Source organism: Sodiomyces alkalinus, assembly GCF_003711515.1.
Source record: "Sodiomyces alkalinus F11 unplaced genomic scaffold SODALscaffold_2, whole genome shotgun sequence".
Taxonomy (NCBI): Eukaryota; Fungi; Ascomycota; class Sordariomycetes; order Glomerellales; family Plectosphaerellaceae; genus Sodiomyces; species Sodiomyces alkalinus.
This window is the reverse complement of record NW_021167080.1, coordinates 4,446,687-4,467,299: the sequence shown is the minus strand read 5'-3', so window position 1 is coordinate 4,467,299 and position 20,613 is coordinate 4,446,687. Positions and strand designations below refer to the sequence as shown.

Sequence of the window (20,613 nt, the reverse complement as noted above, 5' to 3'; positions counted from 1 at the left end):
TTTTGCAATCAATTGATTCGCGTTCGTTGTTCACATTGTGTTGATGGCGCAGATCATGATGAATTGGCGCCTATTCCGAGGCAGGGGTCAAATCAAGCCTTTTGGGATGGGTCTGGAATCTTGGGACCTCCCGGGGGCCAAGACCCTCGAGGGACAAAACGAACTCGATGAACTGCCGTGGGACCTTGACCGTCTCCAGGTTTGGCTGCCTCCGTCATGGGCGGGTGTACGAATACATAAGGTAAGGTACAGTACAGTGGTGGTGGTAGTACATGTACGACGGAGGGACGGGAAAAGGGGCGGCGAAACGGTGTCTGAGCCGCAACGACGAAACGTATCAACCGGATTGATTGCCTGGATCAATCCGTGGTCAATCCGTGGTCCCGGCGGATTGTTTGATGTGATCTACGCATTTTGATCACCGGGAGCGTTTCAAACCGTTTGTGTCCAAGGCACGCACGCAGTACGCAGTACGGAGTAGGGAAAGTGTCTGGTCCGGCAACACCGTGCGCCTTACCTTATTTTATGGTTGGCTTTCGGTTCGGGACATAGATATTCACGTACTTTGAACTGTTCCAACCGGGCATTGAGGCCGATGGGTTGGCTGATCGGTTCATTCTTGCGGAGTTGATAAGCCCGGGTGCCTACCTGCTTGTTTGCATATCCCCGTAGACGGCGTGACGGTGTGATGGTGTGACGATGTGACATTGGAACAAGATGAAAAATGGGTTCCGGAATGGCGGAATGGGGTGACCTGCTCGTACCTTATACGACAACGCGGTCCAGGCGACATCAAGAGACTTGATCTCGGGGCCATCATTTACTCTACGTGTAGGGTAGGTAGTTACGAACTTTGTACACTAAGGTACTACCGAGTTCTGAAATCCAAAGGGAAAGCACAACCTGAGCGAAACCTGCATGGCCCCGCCTTTAATAGGTTGCTGGCCTGAGGTTAGTGCGACGGAAGTCTGGATGGTTCGTTCCTTCTCGAGTCCGTAAGGTATGTAATTACCTTCTACGTCATCACGGGCCAAGATCGGCAGTCAGGGGTGGACCCGCTCATTCGTAGACTCGTAAACGCGTCTGGTGTCTGGTGGTGATGTCTAGGGGTTCTCTGGTAGTCACAGGAAGAACCAAGGGAGAAATTGTTACATTCAGTTATCTCTCTATTATTTCTGCGTCCCTTCACTTCCACCCTCACATTCGCATTCGCATTATTCCCCCCCGCTCTCAACTCGTTATTCATACATTCCCTACCTTACGCTTTGTCTGCTTAACAACGTAGCATCATCACATTAATTTCATTCAGTCTCGACTCACCTAGCTTTTCTTCTTCTCCGCCTACTTCTTTTGGTGGTCAGCTCGACCGACCTACCTTACGTATACATACAGATACATCGATTTCCTTCGTCGGGCCCCGCGTCACCAGCTCCCCACTACCCACTACCCACAACCCAGAAGGGGAACAGAGAAAGGGAAGAAAGCTCCAGACGAAACGAGACGAAACAAGACGACAGGGCGCAGAACAGTGGACACACAAGGTCCTATCGACCCATCGACCGGTCGCTCGATGTTCCAAGTCCCGGTGCTGCCATCTCCCGTCTCGTCTCCCGATATCCGCAGCCTTCGACGACGCTTCGACTTCTTCGACTGCCCACTCGCCTTTGCACTCTAAAGCCGCGTCTTACATCTTACTCGTTCTCATTCCCCTAGCTCGCACCTCATCCATGACCTGGATTTCTACCCATTGACTAACTGCTACCCCCCTCCTGCCCGGACCCCCGCCTCCAATTCATCTACTCTCTATCTGTCCATGATCGTCCCTCCCGGCTTCAATCCTTTTTTTTTTCCCTGCTGCCCCCCCGGGGTAACCACTGCTATCTCCCTCCTCCCAAATTTCCTCCCCTAAACTTTGACTCCCCGACTTTTTCGCCAATGTCCGGGAGTTGTCTAATCCCCGTTTGAACGTCTCGGCCTGCACGCACATACAATCCATCTATCCCTACGTTTTATTTTTATATTTTCCTTTCCTTCTTTAATACTTGTATCTACCGTCATCCAGGCTTGGCTTCGACCATCTTGACTGGCATCCTCCATTCTCTCCCGTCGCCAGAACTCTCTTCGTGTTTTCCATACCCGGTTTATGTATTCCTACTGGCTTTTATATTTCCTTCCTCTTTGATCCACGCCAAGCCCCAAACACACACACCCCCCCCCCTTCCACCCCCAACTACGACAGACAGCCAAGCCCGTCTGACAGTCGCCATCTCAAATTACCCGATGCCGTCAGACGCCCTCGCTCCCCCCCTGAAGCCCCCGTCTCCTCGGGTGAGCCCGCGTCTGCTTGGAAACCCCTACTACCGCCGCTCCTTGCGCCCTATCCTCTTCATCACCGTGTCCTGCTTTCTCGTCTACCTCTTCTATAGCGAGGCCCAGTTCCCCCAGCGGACAATACCCGGTGCATCGGACAGCATCTCCGATCGCATCGACTCGTTCTTCCGCGCCAGTCTCCTTCACAACAATACCCTCTACCAGAAGGGCACGGAGGATCGTGTCGCCAAAGATTTCGACTATGCCACCAACCCTTGTCGCGACTTCCCCAATACCGACGGCATTCTTCTCGTCTTGAAGACCGGCGCCACCGAGGTCTTCGACAAGCTGCCCACGCAACTCATCACCAATCTTCAGTGCCTCCCTGACTTCCTCGTCTTCTCCGACCGTGAACAGCAGCTGGGCCGTTGGCACATCCACGACGCCCTCGAAGGCGTCTCCGACGCCGTGAAGGCCCACTTCACCGACTTCGACCTCTACCGCGCCCAAGCCGAGTGCCCCTTGGATCAGAAGACCTGCCTCAAGACTTTCCATGGTCAGGTTGGTCGTGCCGCCTGGGCCCTCGACAAGTACAAGTTCCTCCACATCCTCCAGCGTACTTGGGAGATGCGCCCTAACCAGTCCTGGTACCTCTTTGGCGAGGCCGACACTTACTTCGTCTGGCCCAACTTGGTCCATTGGCTGCGCGACCGGCCCCCCGTCTCTGATCCTCTCGTCGAGCCCGCCTACATCGGCAGCGCCGCCATGCTGGCCGGCATCCCCTTCGCCCACGGCGGTAGTGGCTATCTTCTCAGCGGTGCGCTCGTCCGCGATCTCGTGGGCGCTGATACCGAGTCATCCAGGAACCTGCCTAACGTCTACGACATCAAGGCCCGTGGCCACTGCTGCGGTGACCAGATGCTCGCAAAGGCCATCCTCGAACGCCTGCGAGTGAAGGTTCAGCACGTCCACCCCATGTTCAATGGAGAAAAGCCCGCCACCTTTCCCTATGGTCATACCCATTGGTGCGACCCCGTCCTCTCCATGCACCACATGGAGCCGGAGGATATTAGTGCCCTTTGGCAGTATGAACAGACGCGCCTAGATAACGTAAGTGAGGAGAGCCGTTCTCAATACATGACAACTCCGCTTTCAGGATAAAAACTTGTCTAACATCACTTCTTATGCGCGTCCTCTAGAGCACCATTCTCATGAAGGACCTCTACTATGCTTTCATCGCCAACAAGATGATCAACTATAGAGCCCACTGGGACAACCTCTCCGACGACGTTTGCTACATTGATCCCGACCCAGCCATCTTCAACCACCTCGACGACAAGATGAAACGCCGTCAGAAGAAGCGGTCGGACTTGAACCGTATCGAGAAGGAAGCACATAAATCCGTCGCACATTGTGCCAAAGTCTGCGAATACGAAGGCTTGCCGGTCGATCCTGTAGAAAACGAGGCCGAGAACCCAGATATATGGACGCAACAGCATGGACTCCATGGCGACCAGGATGCGAACTCAGCGCCCCGGAACAATCCGACAGAGGGCGAGGCAGCGGGTGCCAGCGGAAGCCCGAGCTTGGTTAACAGCAATGACCCTGGGGCACAGCAGAAAGGAACACTCGAGCCCAGAGACTCCATCGAGCCACCGAGACCGCGGATTCACCCTCTCGATAGGAAATGTTTCCAGTACCGATACCACAAAGGCGTTTGTTGTACGAGCCGCAGCTTCAAGTTGGGAGTGCCCCGACGGGACGCCAAGGCACACTTGCCGGACAAGCTCGAGGACGTTTGGCAAAGTGGGTGGCATCTCCAAGGAATTAGCGACTGGATTGCCGCGAAGGGAGAGTGTCGCGAGCCCAAATGGAAGGTGCCCGACAAACTATAACATTGGCCACAGTGGGACGAAAACCACCGCCGAGAACAAGCGGGTAATCATTTTGCTTTGTTCTTTTTTTTTCTTCTTCGTTTTTTTTTTTCTCTTTTTTTTTTGGCCTTTGCCCGTTGGTTGGGCGCAAAATTAGGAGGCGTCTGGGGCTTCACCACTGGTTGGACATTACGGGACCGGACTCCAAATAGAGACCGAACGGTCGGCTTGCACTTGATCCACGGCGGATGGGTTGGCGTTCGTTGGTGGCTTTTCATTTCTCCCTCTACATGAGGGTGTATCTTCCATGCTTTGTGTACAGCCTCCGCATACAAAGAGGAGACGGGATAATAGAGCCCGATAGTCAGAGCCGAAGAGGATATCTGGCGGTTCTGCCAGAAGATATACGATCTGGTGTGCCACATTGCATTCCTTCGTCTTGAGCCTCGGATACCCCGTGCCTCGGGTCGAAATTGGGTGCCCTTGGAGACTTGTATCAAGCCGGTGAATCTTGGATTCGTTTGCCCATGAATAACTTTTTCTCATTCAGCGTACAAGCCGAGACATGATCCGGCGTGGTGGCACCCAACCACGGGGAACTGGAAATCTACAACAGGCAAAGGAGGTTCTACACCGTACATAGCTGGCCTGGCTGCTGGTTTGTTGGTTTCAGGTAAGTAATGCCACCTGTGGGTCACCTGTCACGATGAGGAGGGGCGCAGGGGGAGAACACTGTAGAAAAAGCAATGAGCGTCAAAGAAGGCAATTGTTCTGAGGACAAGGTCTAATATAAACCCGGTTTAAATGGTTGCTGATATGCACAAGACATCTATCAAGTTATTGTGTTATGTTGTGTACCTTATAAGGCAAACCCCTCCTCTCCTGAACTCCTCGCTCAATTATAGACCGGAAACTGATTATTCAAATATCAACGGCACATATATATGTGTGTGTGTGTGTTTCGACATCTGAACACTGACGCGAATCCTTCGTAAAGGACGGCCATGTTCAGATCTATGCCTTGGCCTGTTGCTCCTGAGGAGTCAGCGCCCCCGTACCCTTAGGCGAGTGTCTGCCGCAGCGATGAGGCCGCTTCGGGCTCTTGAGATGACAGAACTCCTTCGCGTCCTCGGGCGCAGGCGGACCGTACTTGGCAGTCACGGCGCAGTACTCGTAGGGCTTGCCGGCGGCGGCCACCCATTCTCGGAGGTGCCGGTGAAGTTCGCACCGCGAGATGCCGCACTTGCGACAGTAGACCTGGCCCCTGACACGCAGGCGCTCGCGGGCGGCCTCGTCCTGGGCGCCGGCCGCGGCGGCGGCGGTAGTGCTGGTGCTGGTGGTGCTGGTGCTGGTGCTGGTGCTGGTGCTGGTGCTGGTGCTGGTATGCGTGTGCGCTCCTCCCGCCGCCTTGCCGTGGACGAGGGGTCCGGCGCCGCGCCAGGCCCACTCCAAGTCGTTGGGGCCCTCGCGGCGCGAGGACAGAGGGACAGAACCGTGCATACGGCGGTGGATGGCGTAGAAGTGCTTGTTGGTGAGACCGAGACAGGTGCTGTCGATGGGGTCGAGGAAGTCAAAGACGGCATAATGGATCTCGGAGGGGAGATCGGTGATGACCATGCGAGACGAGGGACGGTGCGTCGGCGAGGGTGGTTCGTAGTCCATGACGGAGTACGAACGCCGGGGAGGGGGCGGCTTAGGCCGAGCCTGTGGCCCGGTTGGGGCTGCAGGCTCTGGTTCGACCGGCTTCTGAAGAGTCGGCTGTCGGACTGCTGCTGGAGGAGCCCGGTCGGGAATAGGGCGGTACGACCGCTCAACGGGTTCATGGTGATGATTATTATTAACCTGTGCCAAGGGGGACGAGGCGGCAGCAGAGATGTTCGAGAGCGGGGTGGGCCCGACGACGGGGCAGTCGGTGGAGGACCAGCCGCGACGGGGCGTCCGCCAGCCAGCGCGCTTCTTGTTCAACTCGTTCATCATGGCGATATGCTCCTCGCGGGTCATCATCTTATTTTCCGGGCGAGAGGCGACGCTGGCACCCAGCAGCACACGGGCTGCCACGGTGGCAGCGGCAACGCGGGACACATCTGTGACGGGGATGTCCCGGTGATTCGAGGCGCTGCCATGGTGTGAGAGGGCGGAGGGCAGAACTTCAACCATGGTGGCGGTGGGCAGACGTGATGGGACGATATGACGCTGTACAGAGAGGTCGAGGCGAATGGCTTCCGTTCGCTTCCGTTCTTTTATTCCCCCCGTTCGTAAATGACTGGCGCGCACCCTGATAGCAAACCAGTTAAGGGGGGAGGGGAGGTCGCGGAGCCTTGATATCGTGTAGGTATGAAAAGGTCGACGTTGTGATCAGGGGATGTCCCGACGACACGCAGAAGCTAGGCCCAACCGAGATCCGAAGCTCGTTCTTCGTGAAATGTCTAGCCGAGTATGTCGAGAAGTGCGTCGCCGGTTTGACGCTACGGTCGCCTTATGTATGTATAGTGATGAAGAATCCTCAATAGCGAGATCATGTAACCAGACAAACCGCGGGGTAGGTTTTTTGGTTCCTGTCGGGATGAAGACACAAGCAAGGAGGGGGCCAGAGAGAACAGTGGACCGGGGTGAAGGATATTTATGCGTTGGAGAACAGCAGAAGACCACGAGCAGCGGGTAATGGACAGCGACAGCGGACAGCGGACCGAGAGCGCAACGGGGATATCGAGTACTGCTGGACAGTAGACAAGTAGGAGGCGAAGAGGAGGGAAGGAAAAATTCGGAAGGTGGAAAAGAAGCATTGGTGGTGGTGTTGGGTGTGGCAGACAAACCAGCGGTGTCTTCCCTTCCTTCTCCCACACTTCGCACACAATACTATGGGGCACAGGCAGGCCCCTGGGCCGGGGCCGACTGGACTCGGGCATCTTCTTTCGACCCACGATAGCTGGGCTAGCCCACCCCGGCTATCGTGGCAGAGAACCGTAGGTGGATCCCATGGTCAAAGGGGAGGGTGAAAAAGGTCTCGGCATGGTCAGGCGTCGGGACTGGGTGAAGTCGACCAGGGGGGTTTGATAAGCTCCTACGTCCACTGCCATATGTATAGTTGGTTAGCCCCAAGTACACTGTAGGCGTGCATTGATATTATTAATCAGCCGCCGGGACAGAAGAGAACGAACGCGTCGCGATCGAGTCGATACCTAATCCATGTCCAGATCACGTCGGATATCTTTTTTTTTTTGGTCTTCAACTCTCGGCTGGCGTCATCGCCGTGCGTGCTCTTCAGAAAGGTGGGGAGAAATGAGAGCGTTACACACGGTAGAGTTGATTTTTCCTATTACTCCATAGGTACTAGGGAATGATGGCGAACAAGACCTTGCCACTTGGTTCGTGGCGTGGGTATAATTGCGGGGTGTTCAGGCCCCTCTCAGAAGGACGGGGGAAGATCCATCTCAGGAGACGGGCAGGTCAGGTCTAAAAGCCTGAAAGGACGGACAAGGAACGAGGTACGAATAATTAGCGTAGGGTGTACCGGTTTCCGTACAAGGCGTAGAAGGCGTTAAAAAAGTTGGAGGCACTAAGGAGAATGGGGTTAATGCAGATCAATGGGGAACTCCGAACATGAGGCTAGTTATTCTTAGTGGTCGCCGGTTTGTCTTCTGAGTTCCAGCACGGATACACTCATGGAAATAGTGAATCACACGTAGGTACGCTTCGGGTAGATTCCACCCACACAGAACTGAGACTTTGATGGTGCTATGCATGGCTAACACGTGTGGTTCGTGGTTCGTGCTTCGTGCTTCGTACCGAGTTGGGTTGAGAAGATGGTGATGAAGGACGGTCTAGTATGGAGTATGTCGTACGTTGTAGGTTGCAGAAGATGGAAGAAGGCGTTTCTTTTTATTGTCCCGGAGCTAAGGCCCGGACTACACGTGTACGGACTAGAAGCACCATTGCACCGTTACACGAACCAGCCACAAAACACAGGCATGTGGGTGATTACCTTGGGTTCCTCCTTCCTCAACCCGAAGGACTATGAGGTACCTTAGTCTAAGGTATCCCTCTCTAGGTTGTCTTCCTAAGGCGAGGAAGTACGAAGGACGAAGTAATCAGTTGGTAGGTACCTAGGTAGATACCTACCTAGGTACCGAGGCAAGGTAGGTCATCTAAGGTAGCAAGTGATACTCAGTAGGTACCGAGGATGTCGGTATTTTTTAACCTCGATACTCGAGACCAGGTAGACCACCTTTCCAGCTTGAAGACGTTACAGCATACGGCATACGGGCCTTCCGTATATCGAGAGGTTTTGCCCAATGGATCCCCGGGACGTCGTAGGAGGTACGAGGTATGAGGCAATAGCAAAGTCAGGTACGTACAGTGCCTCCCTTACGAAGTAGCACTTTGGCACTTCGAGTCAAGACCCTGATCAGCAATTTCCACTCCGGATCGAGTACGGCGGACGGAGTACAGCCCCACCCCCGGATGTCCGATCCTCAACTGTTACGAAATCCGATAACACCGTTAATCCTCCCGACCGAACCACCTGTCTCGATCCCGCCCCGGCGCGGTTTCGACTCGCTGCGTCGATCCTGGATAAGCCGGTAAATCAGGTCTCGGCCTGTTGCCAGCCTGTTGCCAGCCTGTTGCCAGCCTGTGATCCTGCAACACAGCCCTTAGGAACCCCTTGTAACGTAAAGCAACAAACACATAAGGCTTCTGGGCTCTTCGAGTCTTTCCCCCTCGTTCTCTCAACCATCTCCCCCCCTTCTTTTCTCTTCATCTTCTCCTCCTCCGTATCTTTCTCGATATATGGAGAACCTGATGATCCTGTGACGCCAACCAGCTCCACCTCTGACCACATAATTCTCCTTCGATTCTACACTGTACATGTACCTACCGTTCTTCCCTCTCGCCTTGTCAATCGTTGACAGTACGTGTAGTGTAAATGTGCCCTCAAGTCAGAAGTACGAGATATTGAATTCTCCACCATGACATCACTATTGTCGCCGTCGAGGGGGTTCCGGATCTCCTGCTGCCAAGCCGGATTTCCCTTTGTGGTCGCAATGCCACGGCCGGGTACATACGCGAAGAATTGTAACCCAACGATGTTGGACCCTACCTGCCGTAATTGTGGATGTCAAGACACGTAAATCGGGGACAAGGGGGAAACATCAACGAATGTAATTGGCACGGTTAAGTTGTCATACACGCCCCAGTTTGGTCTTCTCCAGGGCGGATCGACTTTCCTTTCACAGCCCTCGTCCCGTGGGGTGTCCTTTGTTCCCTCGATAGGGTACAGAATGTGAAGATGGAAAAACTCGGCGCATTCCATTATTACTAAGGACGACCACAAACTCCAAGCTGTGAACGACGATCAAGCAAACCTCGTGAAGATGAAAAAAAAGTCTGCCCGACGCAGACACGGACCCGGCTGAACTCAGGCCGACTGGAACCCTTTTCATCCAGAACAGCCGTTCCGACTCTGCCTTGAGAGGCCAGTTTTTCACAACCATAGCTTCCACCTCAATAGCATGGGACACATGGCCACGTCCTGAGAGGAAGAGTGTACGCATGCGTGGAGTTGACAAAGCAATACAGGCCGCAATATACTCCTCCGACAACGAGTGGCGCGGCATGAATCAAAGTGGGGAAGCGATGGGGCTCGCGTCGCATGGGCTCAGATCGCAATCCAGATAAGCATGACGACCACGTCCATACCCTTGGATTCGCCTCCGTCGTATTTGTACGACCACATGCCATCCTTTTTCTCGTCCCAATAAGCACCGGTTGCAGAATGCATGCCTCGTCGTCCGACGTGAGGCTTGCCATCCGTCGCCGTTGCGGTGCCGGACGACGGATCTTCACTAGTAGAGATCTGGGGTTCTTCTATGGCGGCATCGGTGCCCTTCGACTTGTTCAACGCAGACGTCGGGACCAGGTGCTGCACGATGGTGCTGTTGCATGCGAACTTGTATCCGGGCGATGAACCGTTGGCCGGGGTGGCTTCGGAGATTACGGCCTTGAGAATCGTCGACTGTACGTAAAGTAAAGAGCGCGTTAGTGCATCTGCTTTTTCCACCCCCCCCCCCCCCCACCCAACGTGAAAATGGGATCATCGTTCGAACACGTCAACAAGATGGAAAAGGGGACCGCAAAGAGGAGGGCTTTACAATAATCGTGTTATTCCACTCAAGGGTTTTGGCGTGGTCGTAATATTCAGCATTCCCGATTGCACTGTTGCAAGCCTGGTATGACACCAAACAGTCAGCTCCGATGGGGACGGGATAGGAGGAGGAACGTGAAAGGTGAAAGAGAAAGATTCCCTGAACATACATCGGTGGCAATCTGCTTAAGTCTCGTGAAGGAGACGGGCTAATCTTCTTATCAGCGTCAACTGTCAGAATGGACTGGACGACAGGCAATCCTTACGGGAGTTGGGCCGGTCTTCTCGGTGTTGTCGGCCATTTTGGATGTTGACGATGCAGACGATAGCAACTCCGAAAACAGATTGATTGTGTGCTGGTCCTGTGTGATGCGTCGTTGACCGATGGGATCAGCGCCAGGAAGAGAAGGTGGAAAATAACGATCTCGTCGGGGAATGAACCACCTGTTTCAAGACTACGTGGAGTGATGATATCGGAAGGTTGGGTATTAATATCTGGTTTTCGCTCGTCTTTATCCGTAATAACTTCCAGGTTCTGTTTGGAAACTTCGCGTCTGTTATCTCCAGTACGCGGGGCAACCGCACTCCCTGCAAGTAAGTACATTATGTCAGCACAAAGTCACATGATTTACGTAGTAGTCATTATCGCTTTTTGTAACTCGCCGTTCTGCCACTGCCGGGGAAACTACGGAGCAATCTGGACAGGACTCTAGCCAACCAGACTCGGCGCTTGTGGCACGTGAGCCCCAGCTCGATCGGAATCGGAATCGCTCACCTTGCTATGTTATTATTACAGGTATTACCGATAGTGTGATGCAAGCGGGGCAAGAATTCTGGGATTCGAAGCTCTACACGAGGCGAGGCTGCTCTTTCGGTATTTCTCTGTTCTAAAATTTTCTATGCCAACGGTCAAATTCCTATAGCTTTCATCTGAAGCCGTATACGCGCTCCCGGTTTTCCCTCAGATTAATTGTTAATGTGAACTTTCAACATAGCACGCTACCTCAATTGACTGGCTGGCGGGTCTGTTGTTATTCTTCTTCTTGTTGTTTTTGGTGGTGACTTGACAGCATCCCGAGAGGCCCTGTATCGGAACCAGCGAAGAGCGAACGAACCACGCAGTCGAAAGCCGTAGCCTTCCGCCCTCCTATCTCGACGCCTAAATCACCTCCTCGCCGTCCATACGTTCGTCGTCACTTGTCCAAGGGCCACAATGTCGAGTCAACCTCTCCTCCAAACCGCCCCAGGTATGACCTATGACCTATGACCTATGACCTCCGTCTACCTCCCTTGTTCACCAATCTTTGTCAACATCAACCACGGCCCCCGCACGCGAAGGTATACTAACAAGAATCCCGTCCAGGCAAGCGAATTGCCCTCCCGACACGCGTGGAGCCCAAGGTCTTCTTCGCCAACGAGCGGACCTTCCTCTCCTGGCTCAATTTCACCGTCCTCCTCGGCGCCCTCGCCATCGGCATGCTCAACTTCGGCGACCGCCCCGCCTTCATCAGCGCCTTCCTCTTCACTGGCGTCGCCATGCTGACCATGATATATGCCCTCGTGACATACCACTGGCGTGCCAAATCCATCCGGATCCGCGGCCAGGCCGGCTTCGACGACCGCTTCGGTCCGACCTTCTTGGCCATCATCCTTCTGTTGGCCGTTGTCGTCAACTTTGTGCTCAGAATAACTTATTCGGCCAAGGGAGCCGACGGGAACTGAAACCGAGATACGAAACCACCTTTTATATAAAAGCTATCTGGGCTCCCTGTCCTCCTCTCGGGGACGTATATTCTGTGGCCTTTCGCTGTATATGGTTGGATCTGGTCTGAATGCCGCGCGAGATGGGGAAGGGCTTTTGGGGAAGATGCTTTCAATGGGGTCTATACTAGGGAACACGTCGTTTCAAAGATCTCTTGATCCTATCCTTATGGCGGATTAGGGCGTATTTGGGCATTATTTGGCTGTAGGTTATACGGTGTCAAACTGGAACACATCAATAGAGCAACTGATTCACTTGTATGGTTTCGGGGCTACGAATGCAGCTTTTTCACCACTGGATCTTCTCTGTTTCTACATTGTGACCCTGCCATCATGGTAACTGGGAAATACTAGGCGAGTGTATGGCTGCAGTCAGAGCAGCCTGTCAGTAACCACGTGAATCTCCTACATCAACAGCACCCGAACTAGTGAACCCTGAGATGGGACGCTCCGGTGCAGCTTGGCTTGACTTTTGAGCGGGGAAAGACGTCCGCCAGCTACGAAGCTCGATGTTGATCACCCGTGAAAGAGTAATGGAGGCTGATTCTCCTATTCAGAAGACTGTCTTCAAAGCTTATGACTTTTCCCAATAATGGAGGAACAATCCGCTAATGGCAACTCGTAACTCGTCCCTGAGCATGCAAGTCCAGCGTGTTAGCGAGCTCGAGGTGTGGTCGTCAGGTAGAGAGATTAATAGTTGAGGAGCTGGGTTGCTAGTCCGAGAGACGTATTCTTCTCACCTCCATTTGCTGGCGTTCAATCCCCAGATTGCCAGTACAGTATCGCGTCCTGTCCTGCATATCCGAGATGGGCGATCAACTTCGAAGCCATGACAACGCATGCCCCTCCATCCGGTCTATCTAACCTCTTACTAGCGGCCTGAAGAACTGTCAGTCCCACGGGGCTCACTAGCCCGACGAGATATATATTTCGAACCTTCGGGGCCCGAAGCCAGCTGGCCTCCACGCGAGATCGTACACTGACGCCACCATCACCAGATATATGTACGGTATTAATGCCTGTCCCTCTCATGTGCCTTTTTCATCCCTTGTGCCAAAACAAATGCCCTCCAACGCCGTGACAACCATCAATCCCATGCGGAATCTTTGCGTTCGTGGTCAAGGTTATACCTCGGCCTGCCTGCCTGGGTCGCCTGGTACCTCGCTCACTTGCACAGAGACGCCGTCTCTGCTTTTCAATTCCGGTATCGGCACTCGGGAAAGGAATATGCTCAATGACATATGCTGACGCGAGCGCTCCGGGACGACGGCCTTCTGGAACCGACTATCCAACGCTTCAAAGTAATCGTCGGCGTCGTCATCCTCCTCGTTGCCGTCCTCGTGTTCTTCTGTGCGATCGTCGTCCCCGGCCCGCTGTCCACCCAATACTGTCTCGTCTACGACGTCGGGCGCCTTCCGCTTGGGCGGCACTGCATACAGCATGTTGTATTGGAACCATCTCCCCGGCTCGGGGCCCGGCGCAGCGAGCAGTGCCCGCTTCACTTGCTCCGCAATGGTGATCATCTTGCAGACTTCCCGGGGCCGGGCGTGGAGCAGTACGACGGCGGGTCGAGGGTCGCCTGTGTCTCTGCGCAGATGATCCAGGGAGCGGACGACGCGCTTGTGGATTTTGGTCGAGGAGATGGTGAGGGCTGGGAGAACGTCATATTTCGGTTTTAGGACGGCGAGAACGGACTGGTGTGTTTCGCTCAGGGCGTTTGTGACTGCGGTCCGGGTCGGAATGGGAATCGGAGCTGGCGGTGGCGGGAGGGGCGCCTCGGACAAGCCGCTCGCGGCAGGTTTGAGCTTCTTGGTTGGCATCGCGGAGATGGTGGCAGATGAGGGTGCTTTGCGCTTTTTGGTGGTTTGTTTACCCTTTTCGGGGCTTGCTGATTTACCCATTCGAGAAAATTGAGGCCATGGGATATGCGTGGTATTATAGAGTTGAAAATTGCGACACGTTTCGGTGAAGCGAAGATTCGAATCGTCACAAGGATTGGAGGTTGGGATAACGGTTGGAGCTTGGACCAACAAACACTTGTGCATTGTACACTATACGGTCAAGAACCAGGCATGTCATTGGCTCCCTCAGTTCTCTGTTGGCCCCGCAGTCGGCGCCGGGCTTCTTTGAACACCGGAACCGATCCGGATGGTCCGGGTGCAGGAGATTGGGATTTCCGGGCAAGGAGGCGTTTTTTTATGACAGTTGTCCTGCAAATACTCAGTACGTGTAGATACCCTCCTTTAGAGAGGAACCTGCCCCTTGGTATACCGTCTATCGTTGCTGGAAGCGGCGTCTGGGCTGCAGCCACGCTATTGAAGTCCATCCCATTACGCAAGGCGTGCGGAAACGCTTTTGTTTCTTTTTCTTGTTGTTGTTACTTTTCTGTGCAAGATAAGAGTGTGGACTGAAAACATCATGTTGCCCGAATCGTCAGACATAAGGCGGACTGTACGCGGGCGGTGCGGACTCGCGGCAATCATATCCCGTCTATTTGTTCCTCGTCGGGATTCACATGCATAACGCGTTTGAGGCTACGATGTGCTCCGGGCAAACCATCTTCCCGCCCTCGGGCCCATTGTTGCACGAGAGTGATCTTCCTTGGTTGCAGACGAAGGGTGAAACCATCCAATATAACAGCGGGCTCTCTGAAATACCAATGTTCGGTTCACACTTTGTACAACCTAACTGAAGACCCTTTTGGGTTTACGTAGGTGACCCCTCCTACATTGGGGACGGGGAGAAACAAAAGACAAACGAAAAGAAAGAGAGAGTCATAGACGAGGAGAAAATGACCCAACATTCGTGGTTGGCTTTCCTTAATACAGAAGATCCCCGGGACTGGGGGCCAACATATGAGTGTCGCATAGGTATACCTTAGTTAGTGACCAAAAGGGCCGAAGCGCTCTGCATCATGAGTACCTTATGTACAGTGCTTCTGTATTTTTGTCGGGTCACTATACCTATCTATTACCGTCGTTAAATATCTAGTAACTTGACCAGATCCAAGTTGAAAATGTAGGTTGTCAGAGCTCGAATATCTTACTATAGTACATAAGGGTATCGGTATTCACTTTTATCAGTGGAATGCGCTTTGCGGGCATGGACAATCCAGTTAGTATCCCAACGTCTAGGGTTACTGAGTAGGTACGTTGTGCTTCCAAGATGCCCGGACATTCCCCTTATCATTCGGCCCCATTGCTTTTCTAAAGAAGGATCACCGAGTGTTGCGTCTCACTCGTGTCTTTCCCATTTACACCCTTGTCAGGTCTATTGAAACGGACGACCAACCAGATCGATTTCTACCCACACTAAATGCTGGGGTATCCACTCCGCCCCCTTACAAGCAGCTGCCTCTGGGAAAGATTCAAGGTGTTCTTTGAGATCCAGCTCGCCTCTGGCAGGTGCAGCAGGTGCACACAGACCACCTCATTCGTAGAGTAGATGAGGGTACCCACCCACGCCAACTTGGCAAGGCAGCCCAGTTGGATCAAGCTGCAGCTGCCTACAATGTAAGAAGATGAAGTACTTTGAGAGTATCCGTACTCAAAGTCATTACCTAAAATACAGGTGGGTACTTCACACTACCATAGGTACCGTCCGTATATCCGGATACATCTCGGACCATAGGACCATGGGTGCGCCTTCCTTGACCTTCCTTGACTTACCGCGATAATCTGTCTGTACGAAAGGTACTCAGTAGCCTGTACCCTGCCGTAGTGACTTTCTGTCTGGGGGTTGGAAGGGTGTCAGTAATCAGACAATAATAAGGTACACTGATCCCGTCAGCACACCATCCGCCATAATGAACAGCTACCGGCCCCCATTCATTGGGCTTGCTCCTCGAATGTTTTCATCCTCCCCCCTTTTGCCATCCTTCTTGGAACCAATTCTCTCACACGCACTTCCGCCATCTTCCCTCCCCCCTTCCCGAAACGATACAAACGGACGCTTGGAACACGACTCGGATCCAGCTTTCCTCCCCCCCTTCCCTTTTCACTTTCCCTCCCTTTTTCTCTTTACTTTTTTCTTTTCAACTTTTGCCTCCTCGACATTGACTCTATCGCCTCCTAATCATCATTATTGCGCATTCCTTTTCTCACGCCGTTTTCACCATTGCATCGAGGCTTTCATTAGTCTTCGTGCTCATCCTACCCTGCCGCTTGTGTTTATCCAAGTACCGCCTACGCGACTCGGTTCAAGCCTACGGTCGGGCGCCTTCTTTGGCCTTGCCACCCGCTACGCTACCCATCACCAACCGTTGCTGCCTGTTCTCATCCCGCTCTTTTTTTGCTCATCGTCGTCGCCCCCCAACCATCTCTCCCTAAACCACCAGCCAGACGTTTCGGCAAAACAACACCAACCAAACGCGACGCGAACTCCGTCCTTTAATTCTTCTTGTTAATTTTATTACTATTTTATTTTCTCACCTTTTCTTCTCTTTCTTCCCATCACTCACCCAAGTTACGGCAACTGCGACCGTCGCATCCTTGGTTTCACCTGCCTCGCCTTTGGGCACAACCCGAGTCATTCGCACCAATCCGCCGGCTTTCGCCCGCCCACTATATTCTTCCCACTGGGGTTGCAGTACTTGGCCTCAGCTTTTGGCGACGTACACCTTGCATCTCCGCGATCTCATCGCACCCACTTTGGTTACGTCAGCTCCGGCTGCGGATCGGCCCATCTCCATCACCTCTGGTCTCATATCCTCGTTTCTTGGCTGGTGGTCGTGAACATTGTTTTGACACCTTCGCGTCTCCATCTGCCGTAGTGGTTCGAGCCCGTGTCTCTTAGTCGGATCGCGACACTCCCACTACTTCCTGCGTCACTTGCTAGTCTTGCCGCCGCGACTCTTTGCATAGGATCGCGAGGCTCTCACAGGCCGTTCAACACCTCCCCACCTCCCCCCCTCATTGTCGCATCCCCCTTTGCCTTCGGAGCATAGCATGCTTACCTCCTTTCGCTTCTGGGGCGCTGAACGGGGAAGCGACAAGTTTGGCGTGGACGCCCAACCCATGTCGGTCACCGACTCGATCCAGCTGTCGGATGGCAGCCGTCCTGCTTTCACTCCTCCGTCATCTAGTCCGGTGAGGTCACAAAAAAGGTGTCGACGGAAAGTCCACGAGTCGCATCCCGATGCGAAGTTGGATGAATCGCCCGCCGCGAAACGCGCTCGAGTCGATGCGCTCAGCGCCAGGAAGATGTCCGTACCTTACTCCTGTCCTGATGCCTCCTCGACGGGGCTGCCTCACGGAACCATAGATACGGAAAAGGCGCGTGACACGATTCGATATCAGTTCGGGCTCGAAATTCTGCTCAAGCACAATGAGTTGAGACTTATCAACCAGGAACTAGCCAAGTGCCAGGTTGCCCTTGAGCAGCTGCGCCGCTGCCATCTCATCCCGTATCCTACCGCCTGCCCTACTCCCGATCAGATGCTCGAGATTGCGAGTGGGAAAGGCCCGGCGCTACGGAATCCCCCTGATGAGTTGGTGCCCCAATGGGCGCCTCCCTTCGGCGTTGTTGACGGGCCCTACGCTCGTCATTATGCCAAGTGGCTTATTCCCGACCCCAAATTTGATGGAATGCAATGCCAGTGGCCCCCATTGTCGGAAACAGTGACTGGTCGTACCAGGACTTCGACCGAGGGGCGCATGACGAGGAACAGCACTGTCGACACCGGCGGCAGCAGCAACAGGACACGGCCCCCGAGGGGTATGTCTAGTCAGAAGCTGCAGTCTCTATCCAGTGGCTATGCGCAACCGAAAGAGAAGGCCGGTCCTTGTGTCCTGAAACGTACGGACGGTCAGACGGTGAAGCTCGTCTGCCTAGATTGCCATCGGGAGAACTTCTCTAGCACCCAAGGCTTCATCAACCATTGTCGCATAGCACACCGCCGTGATTTCAAGAGCCATGAAGAGGCTGCTGTGCATTGTGGCCATGTCATCCAGGTCGACGGGAGCGGTGGCGTGGTTGCCGAGGAGAGAGAAACGACGAGCGCTGCTTCAAACACACAGCCGTCAGGCCTCGTGCATCCGTTCGCCCAGCCGCAACTCACGGATCAGCAGGCTTATCTGGCTTTGCTGTCGAGGATCGATGCCTCGCTTGAACTGTACCATCAGGGCAAGTTGCCGGGAGTCGCAGACATCCCCACAGCTGCCAGCGAGGAGGCCAACCAGACTGAAAGCAAATTCGTCTCGGCATCCCAAACTCCCCATCTCTCTCGACTGATGGGGAAGAGAAAATTCCAGGGCAATCTCGCTGATCTTGTCAGTGAAACCAAGCAGAAGATATCTCTGGATGATATGTCACCCCCCGGGGATGAGTGCGAAGAGACAGACAACGCGGCAGCAAGCGTCGACAGTTCTGCCGTGACGACGCCTGCCACCACCCGAGCGCCTGTCACGATTCGGGTACCTGCGCGCACAGCGTTGTCATCGGCCACTCAGAGTGGTTCTACAAGACCGGCAAGCAGCAAGGGTAGGTCGCAACGCACCGGCTTTGCGTCTCCGCCCATCAGTCTTGCCGACAACGAAGGCGACTCCGGGACCATAGTCCTCTCGGACGATGATATAGATGTAGACATGGACGCCAATTTGAGCCCGAATACCTTGGTCAGCAACAACGCCCCTTCGCTCGTTAGCGACGACGGAGAGTACGACGAGTCGGATGACGCATCGTCGGTGACAAGTGACAGTGACGGCCTGGAGGCTGAGTCTGTGTCAGACGTTGCCGAGATCAACATTGAGGAAGACCACGAGCCTCCTCGCTCCCTACGTCACCACCGGACCACGGGCGGCGTCGGTTCTGGAACGGCGATGCGGCTGAAGAAGGAGGAGACCAAGCACGTCACCTTGGTCAACCCGGTAAAGACCAACGGGAAAAAACGGGGTCGGAGAAGAAAGCTCTAGAAGCGGTCGTCGATACAGTGCGCACTGGCCTTTTGGAGGAGCCGACTCGCTCAGCGACACATCCCATCATCCGATGAGGTCACGAACCTCGACTTCGTCACCACGCCTTGGATTCTCTGTTCTCCTTCGGCGACGGGGTGTTTTTTTACAGCATACTATTTTATTGCCATTACTTTATTGTCCACACCCTACTCTTTTTTTATTTATTATTCTGATCAGTTGAGCTGGTCCGAAGAAACGTGCTCCGTCGAGAGGAGTGCACCGGTCATTCTGGTCCATTTATTTGGGAGATCACATGGCGTTTGGGGAATAGGGGCTTGGGGAGCGACGGGGTCCTTTTCTTGCCTTTTTTTTTCTTCTTTCTTCTTCCACCTTGCTCATTGTCTTGACTGTAGACGATTGACTATGGACGCTGTTTGGCATTTGTGGCACTTGATGTGAAAGAACAAGACAAGAGTAGGGCCTGCACAACAGCCCTGAAAGGACTCAGATTGAGAAGTTGGGGCTTCCGTTCAAAGGTGGAACAAACGATTTGAAAGATGGAAACGGCGCTTGTATAGTTACATCATCTTTTACGCGTGGAAAGTAGAGCACCAAAATCCCAAGACCACGATCCAAACAACCTGAAAGCATAGGAGCTGGAATAATCCACGTTTTGCAGAGCATGTGGCTTTAGTCGGTGGATGAACTAATAAGACGTCCTCGTAGTTCTCCGAAACCTTTGCATCTATTACGGCAATGGTACGAGTCGTGGCAGATGGGAGTCGAACTCGAGATACTTCGTTGGTATATTATTTACGTGATTAGGAAGACGAACACGCTAAAGCGGTGAGGACTTGATTACTCAGCCAATTCACATCCCGCGGTCACCATCTCCAAATCGAAAGTCCGGCAGGCTTCTTGGAGTACCTTAGGTACCTTATATATGCCCGTTAACAGCACATAATACATGCTGCATATGTGTGCTGTTTGTCTCCTTGTCTCCTTCACCTCCATCCACAGCCTTCCCACCTTCGATCGAGGACAGATGAACAAGAAAATGTAGAGTAGACTTCGACAAAGGTGTTGGCATCCTTTCGACCCAGCTCCCATTCCAGAATCGTCTCACTCTCCCGTTGCGAGGTCACAATCCGGGTCGACTAATTCAACCCAGGTCCTCCCATGGAGATTTTTACAGGGTAACAGCAACAACGCCAGCAACGGCGAGGAGCAGGCCCCCGGTATTGCGAGCGAGCCGGGCGACACCAGAATCGGGGTCCTCATCGGCGGCAGCGCTCGCAGAAGCACTGGCACTGGCCCGGCTCGCGGAGGCCTCGCTGTCGTCTCCCTCCTCCGCGTTGTTGTTGTTGTTGTTGTTGTTGTTGGACGCGGCAGTCGGGGTCGGGGTAGCAGCAGTAGCAGCATCAGCCGACTCGCTGGCCTCGGTGGGGGCGGCCGTGGCCGTGGCGGCGTGGCGGGCGGCGGTGCCGTGGATGGAGGCGTTCTGGCAGTGGATGGTCACCTGGCCCCTGGCGGCATTGGCGCGGGGGTCGCTGGGGCAGTTGTTGTAGCATGTCGCGATGGCTTCGGCGCCGTGGCACTTGCAGTCCCAGTCGTCGTGCGCGCAGGCATTGAA

At 54.0% G+C, this 20,613-nt stretch overlaps 9 protein-coding genes across 9 annotated transcripts in view; 4 read left to right on the top strand and 5 right to left on the bottom strand.

The window, feature by feature from the left end:
* Positions 1–11, top strand: part of SODALDRAFT_113994 (hypothetical protein) — an 835-nt gene extending 824 nt beyond the window's left edge. Inside the window, exon 1 of the mRNA XM_028606575.1 lies at positions 1–11. This exon is cut by the window's left edge and continues 824 nt beyond it. The gene's annotated coding sequence lies outside the window, so the exon portion shown is untranslated.
* SODALDRAFT_376896 (hypothetical protein) lies at positions 7–2,213 on the bottom strand. The gene is made up of 8 exons (XM_028614860.1): positions 1,721–2,213; positions 1,539–1,650; positions 1,391–1,443; positions 1,028–1,114; positions 904–968; positions 707–825; positions 565–644; positions 7–490 (listed from the first exon to the last, which is right to left on the bottom strand). Exons 1-8 carry the CDS (start codon positions 1,727–1,729, stop codon positions 419–421), a joined length of 597 nt encoding a protein of 198 aa, XP_028469000.1. The 5' UTR covers positions 1,730–2,213; the 3' UTR covers positions 7–418.
* A 67-nt stretch (positions 2,214–2,280) lies between these two features.
* SODALDRAFT_322382 (hypothetical protein) lies at positions 2,281–4,205 on the top strand (the record flags this gene model as incomplete). Its single annotated transcript, XM_028609717.1, has 2 exons — positions 2,281–3,420; positions 3,510–4,205. The coding sequence occupies 2 exons, from the start codon at positions 2,281–2,283 to the stop codon at positions 4,203–4,205; spliced, it is 1,836 nt and encodes a 611-aa protein (XP_028468999.1).
* A 993-nt stretch (positions 4,206–5,198) lies between these two features.
* SODALDRAFT_357216 (hypothetical protein) lies at positions 5,199–9,799 on the bottom strand (the record flags this gene model as incomplete). The annotated part of the gene is made up of 12 exons (XM_028613978.1): positions 5,199–6,459; positions 6,533–6,649; positions 6,718–7,040; positions 7,125–7,210; positions 7,415–7,443; positions 7,534–7,614; positions 7,899–7,929; positions 8,707–8,814; positions 8,871–9,014; positions 9,132–9,282; positions 9,371–9,404; positions 9,519–9,799. 12 exons carry the CDS (start codon positions 9,797–9,799, stop codon positions 5,199–5,201), a joined length of 2,646 nt encoding a protein of 881 aa, XP_028468998.1.
* Positions 9,568–10,863, bottom strand: SODALDRAFT_330904 (hypothetical protein). The gene is made up of 4 exons (XM_028611320.1): positions 10,593–10,863; positions 10,497–10,535; positions 10,334–10,408; positions 9,568–10,197 (listed from the first exon to the last, which is right to left on the bottom strand). Exons 1-4 carry the CDS (start codon positions 10,626–10,628, stop codon positions 9,841–9,843), a joined length of 507 nt encoding a protein of 168 aa, XP_028468997.1. The 5' UTR covers positions 10,629–10,863; the 3' UTR covers positions 9,568–9,840.
* A 277-nt stretch (positions 10,864–11,140) lies between these two features.
* Positions 11,141–12,386, top strand: SODALDRAFT_330903 (hypothetical protein). The gene is made up of 2 exons (XM_028611319.1): positions 11,141–11,573; positions 11,690–12,386. Exons 1-2 carry the CDS (start codon positions 11,540–11,542, stop codon positions 12,046–12,048), a joined length of 393 nt encoding a protein of 130 aa, XP_028468996.1. The 5' UTR covers positions 11,141–11,539; the 3' UTR covers positions 12,049–12,386.
* Positions 12,387–13,211: 825 nt separating this feature from the next.
* On the bottom strand, positions 13,212–13,988 carry SODALDRAFT_322378 (hypothetical protein; the record flags this gene model as incomplete). Its single annotated transcript, XM_028609716.1, has 1 exon — positions 13,212–13,988. The coding sequence occupies one exon, from the start codon at positions 13,986–13,988 to the stop codon at positions 13,212–13,214; it is 777 nt and encodes a 258-aa protein (XP_028468995.1).
* Positions 13,989–14,012: 24 nt separating this feature from the next.
* Positions 14,013–19,618, top strand: SODALDRAFT_376890 (hypothetical protein; the record flags this gene model as incomplete). Its single annotated transcript, XM_028614859.1, has 14 exons — positions 14,013–14,126; positions 14,198–14,310; positions 14,378–14,428; positions 14,525–14,538; positions 14,621–14,678; positions 15,435–15,491; positions 15,527–15,599; positions 16,214–16,470; positions 16,552–16,825; positions 16,950–18,953; positions 19,017–19,135; positions 19,223–19,298; positions 19,394–19,423; positions 19,482–19,618. The coding sequence occupies 14 exons, from the start codon at positions 14,013–14,015 to the stop codon at positions 19,491–19,493; spliced, it is 3,252 nt and encodes a 1,083-aa protein (XP_028468994.1). The 3' UTR covers positions 19,494–19,618.
* Positions 19,619–20,187: 569 nt separating this feature from the next.
* Positions 20,188–20,613, bottom strand: part of SODALDRAFT_376889 (hypothetical protein) — a gene marked incomplete at its 3' end in the record, with an annotated part of 863 nt that continues 437 nt past the window's right edge. Inside the window, exon 2 of the mRNA XM_028614858.1 lies at positions 20,188–20,613. Within this exon, the coding sequence (XP_028468993.1) occupies positions 20,188–20,613 (426 nt within the window).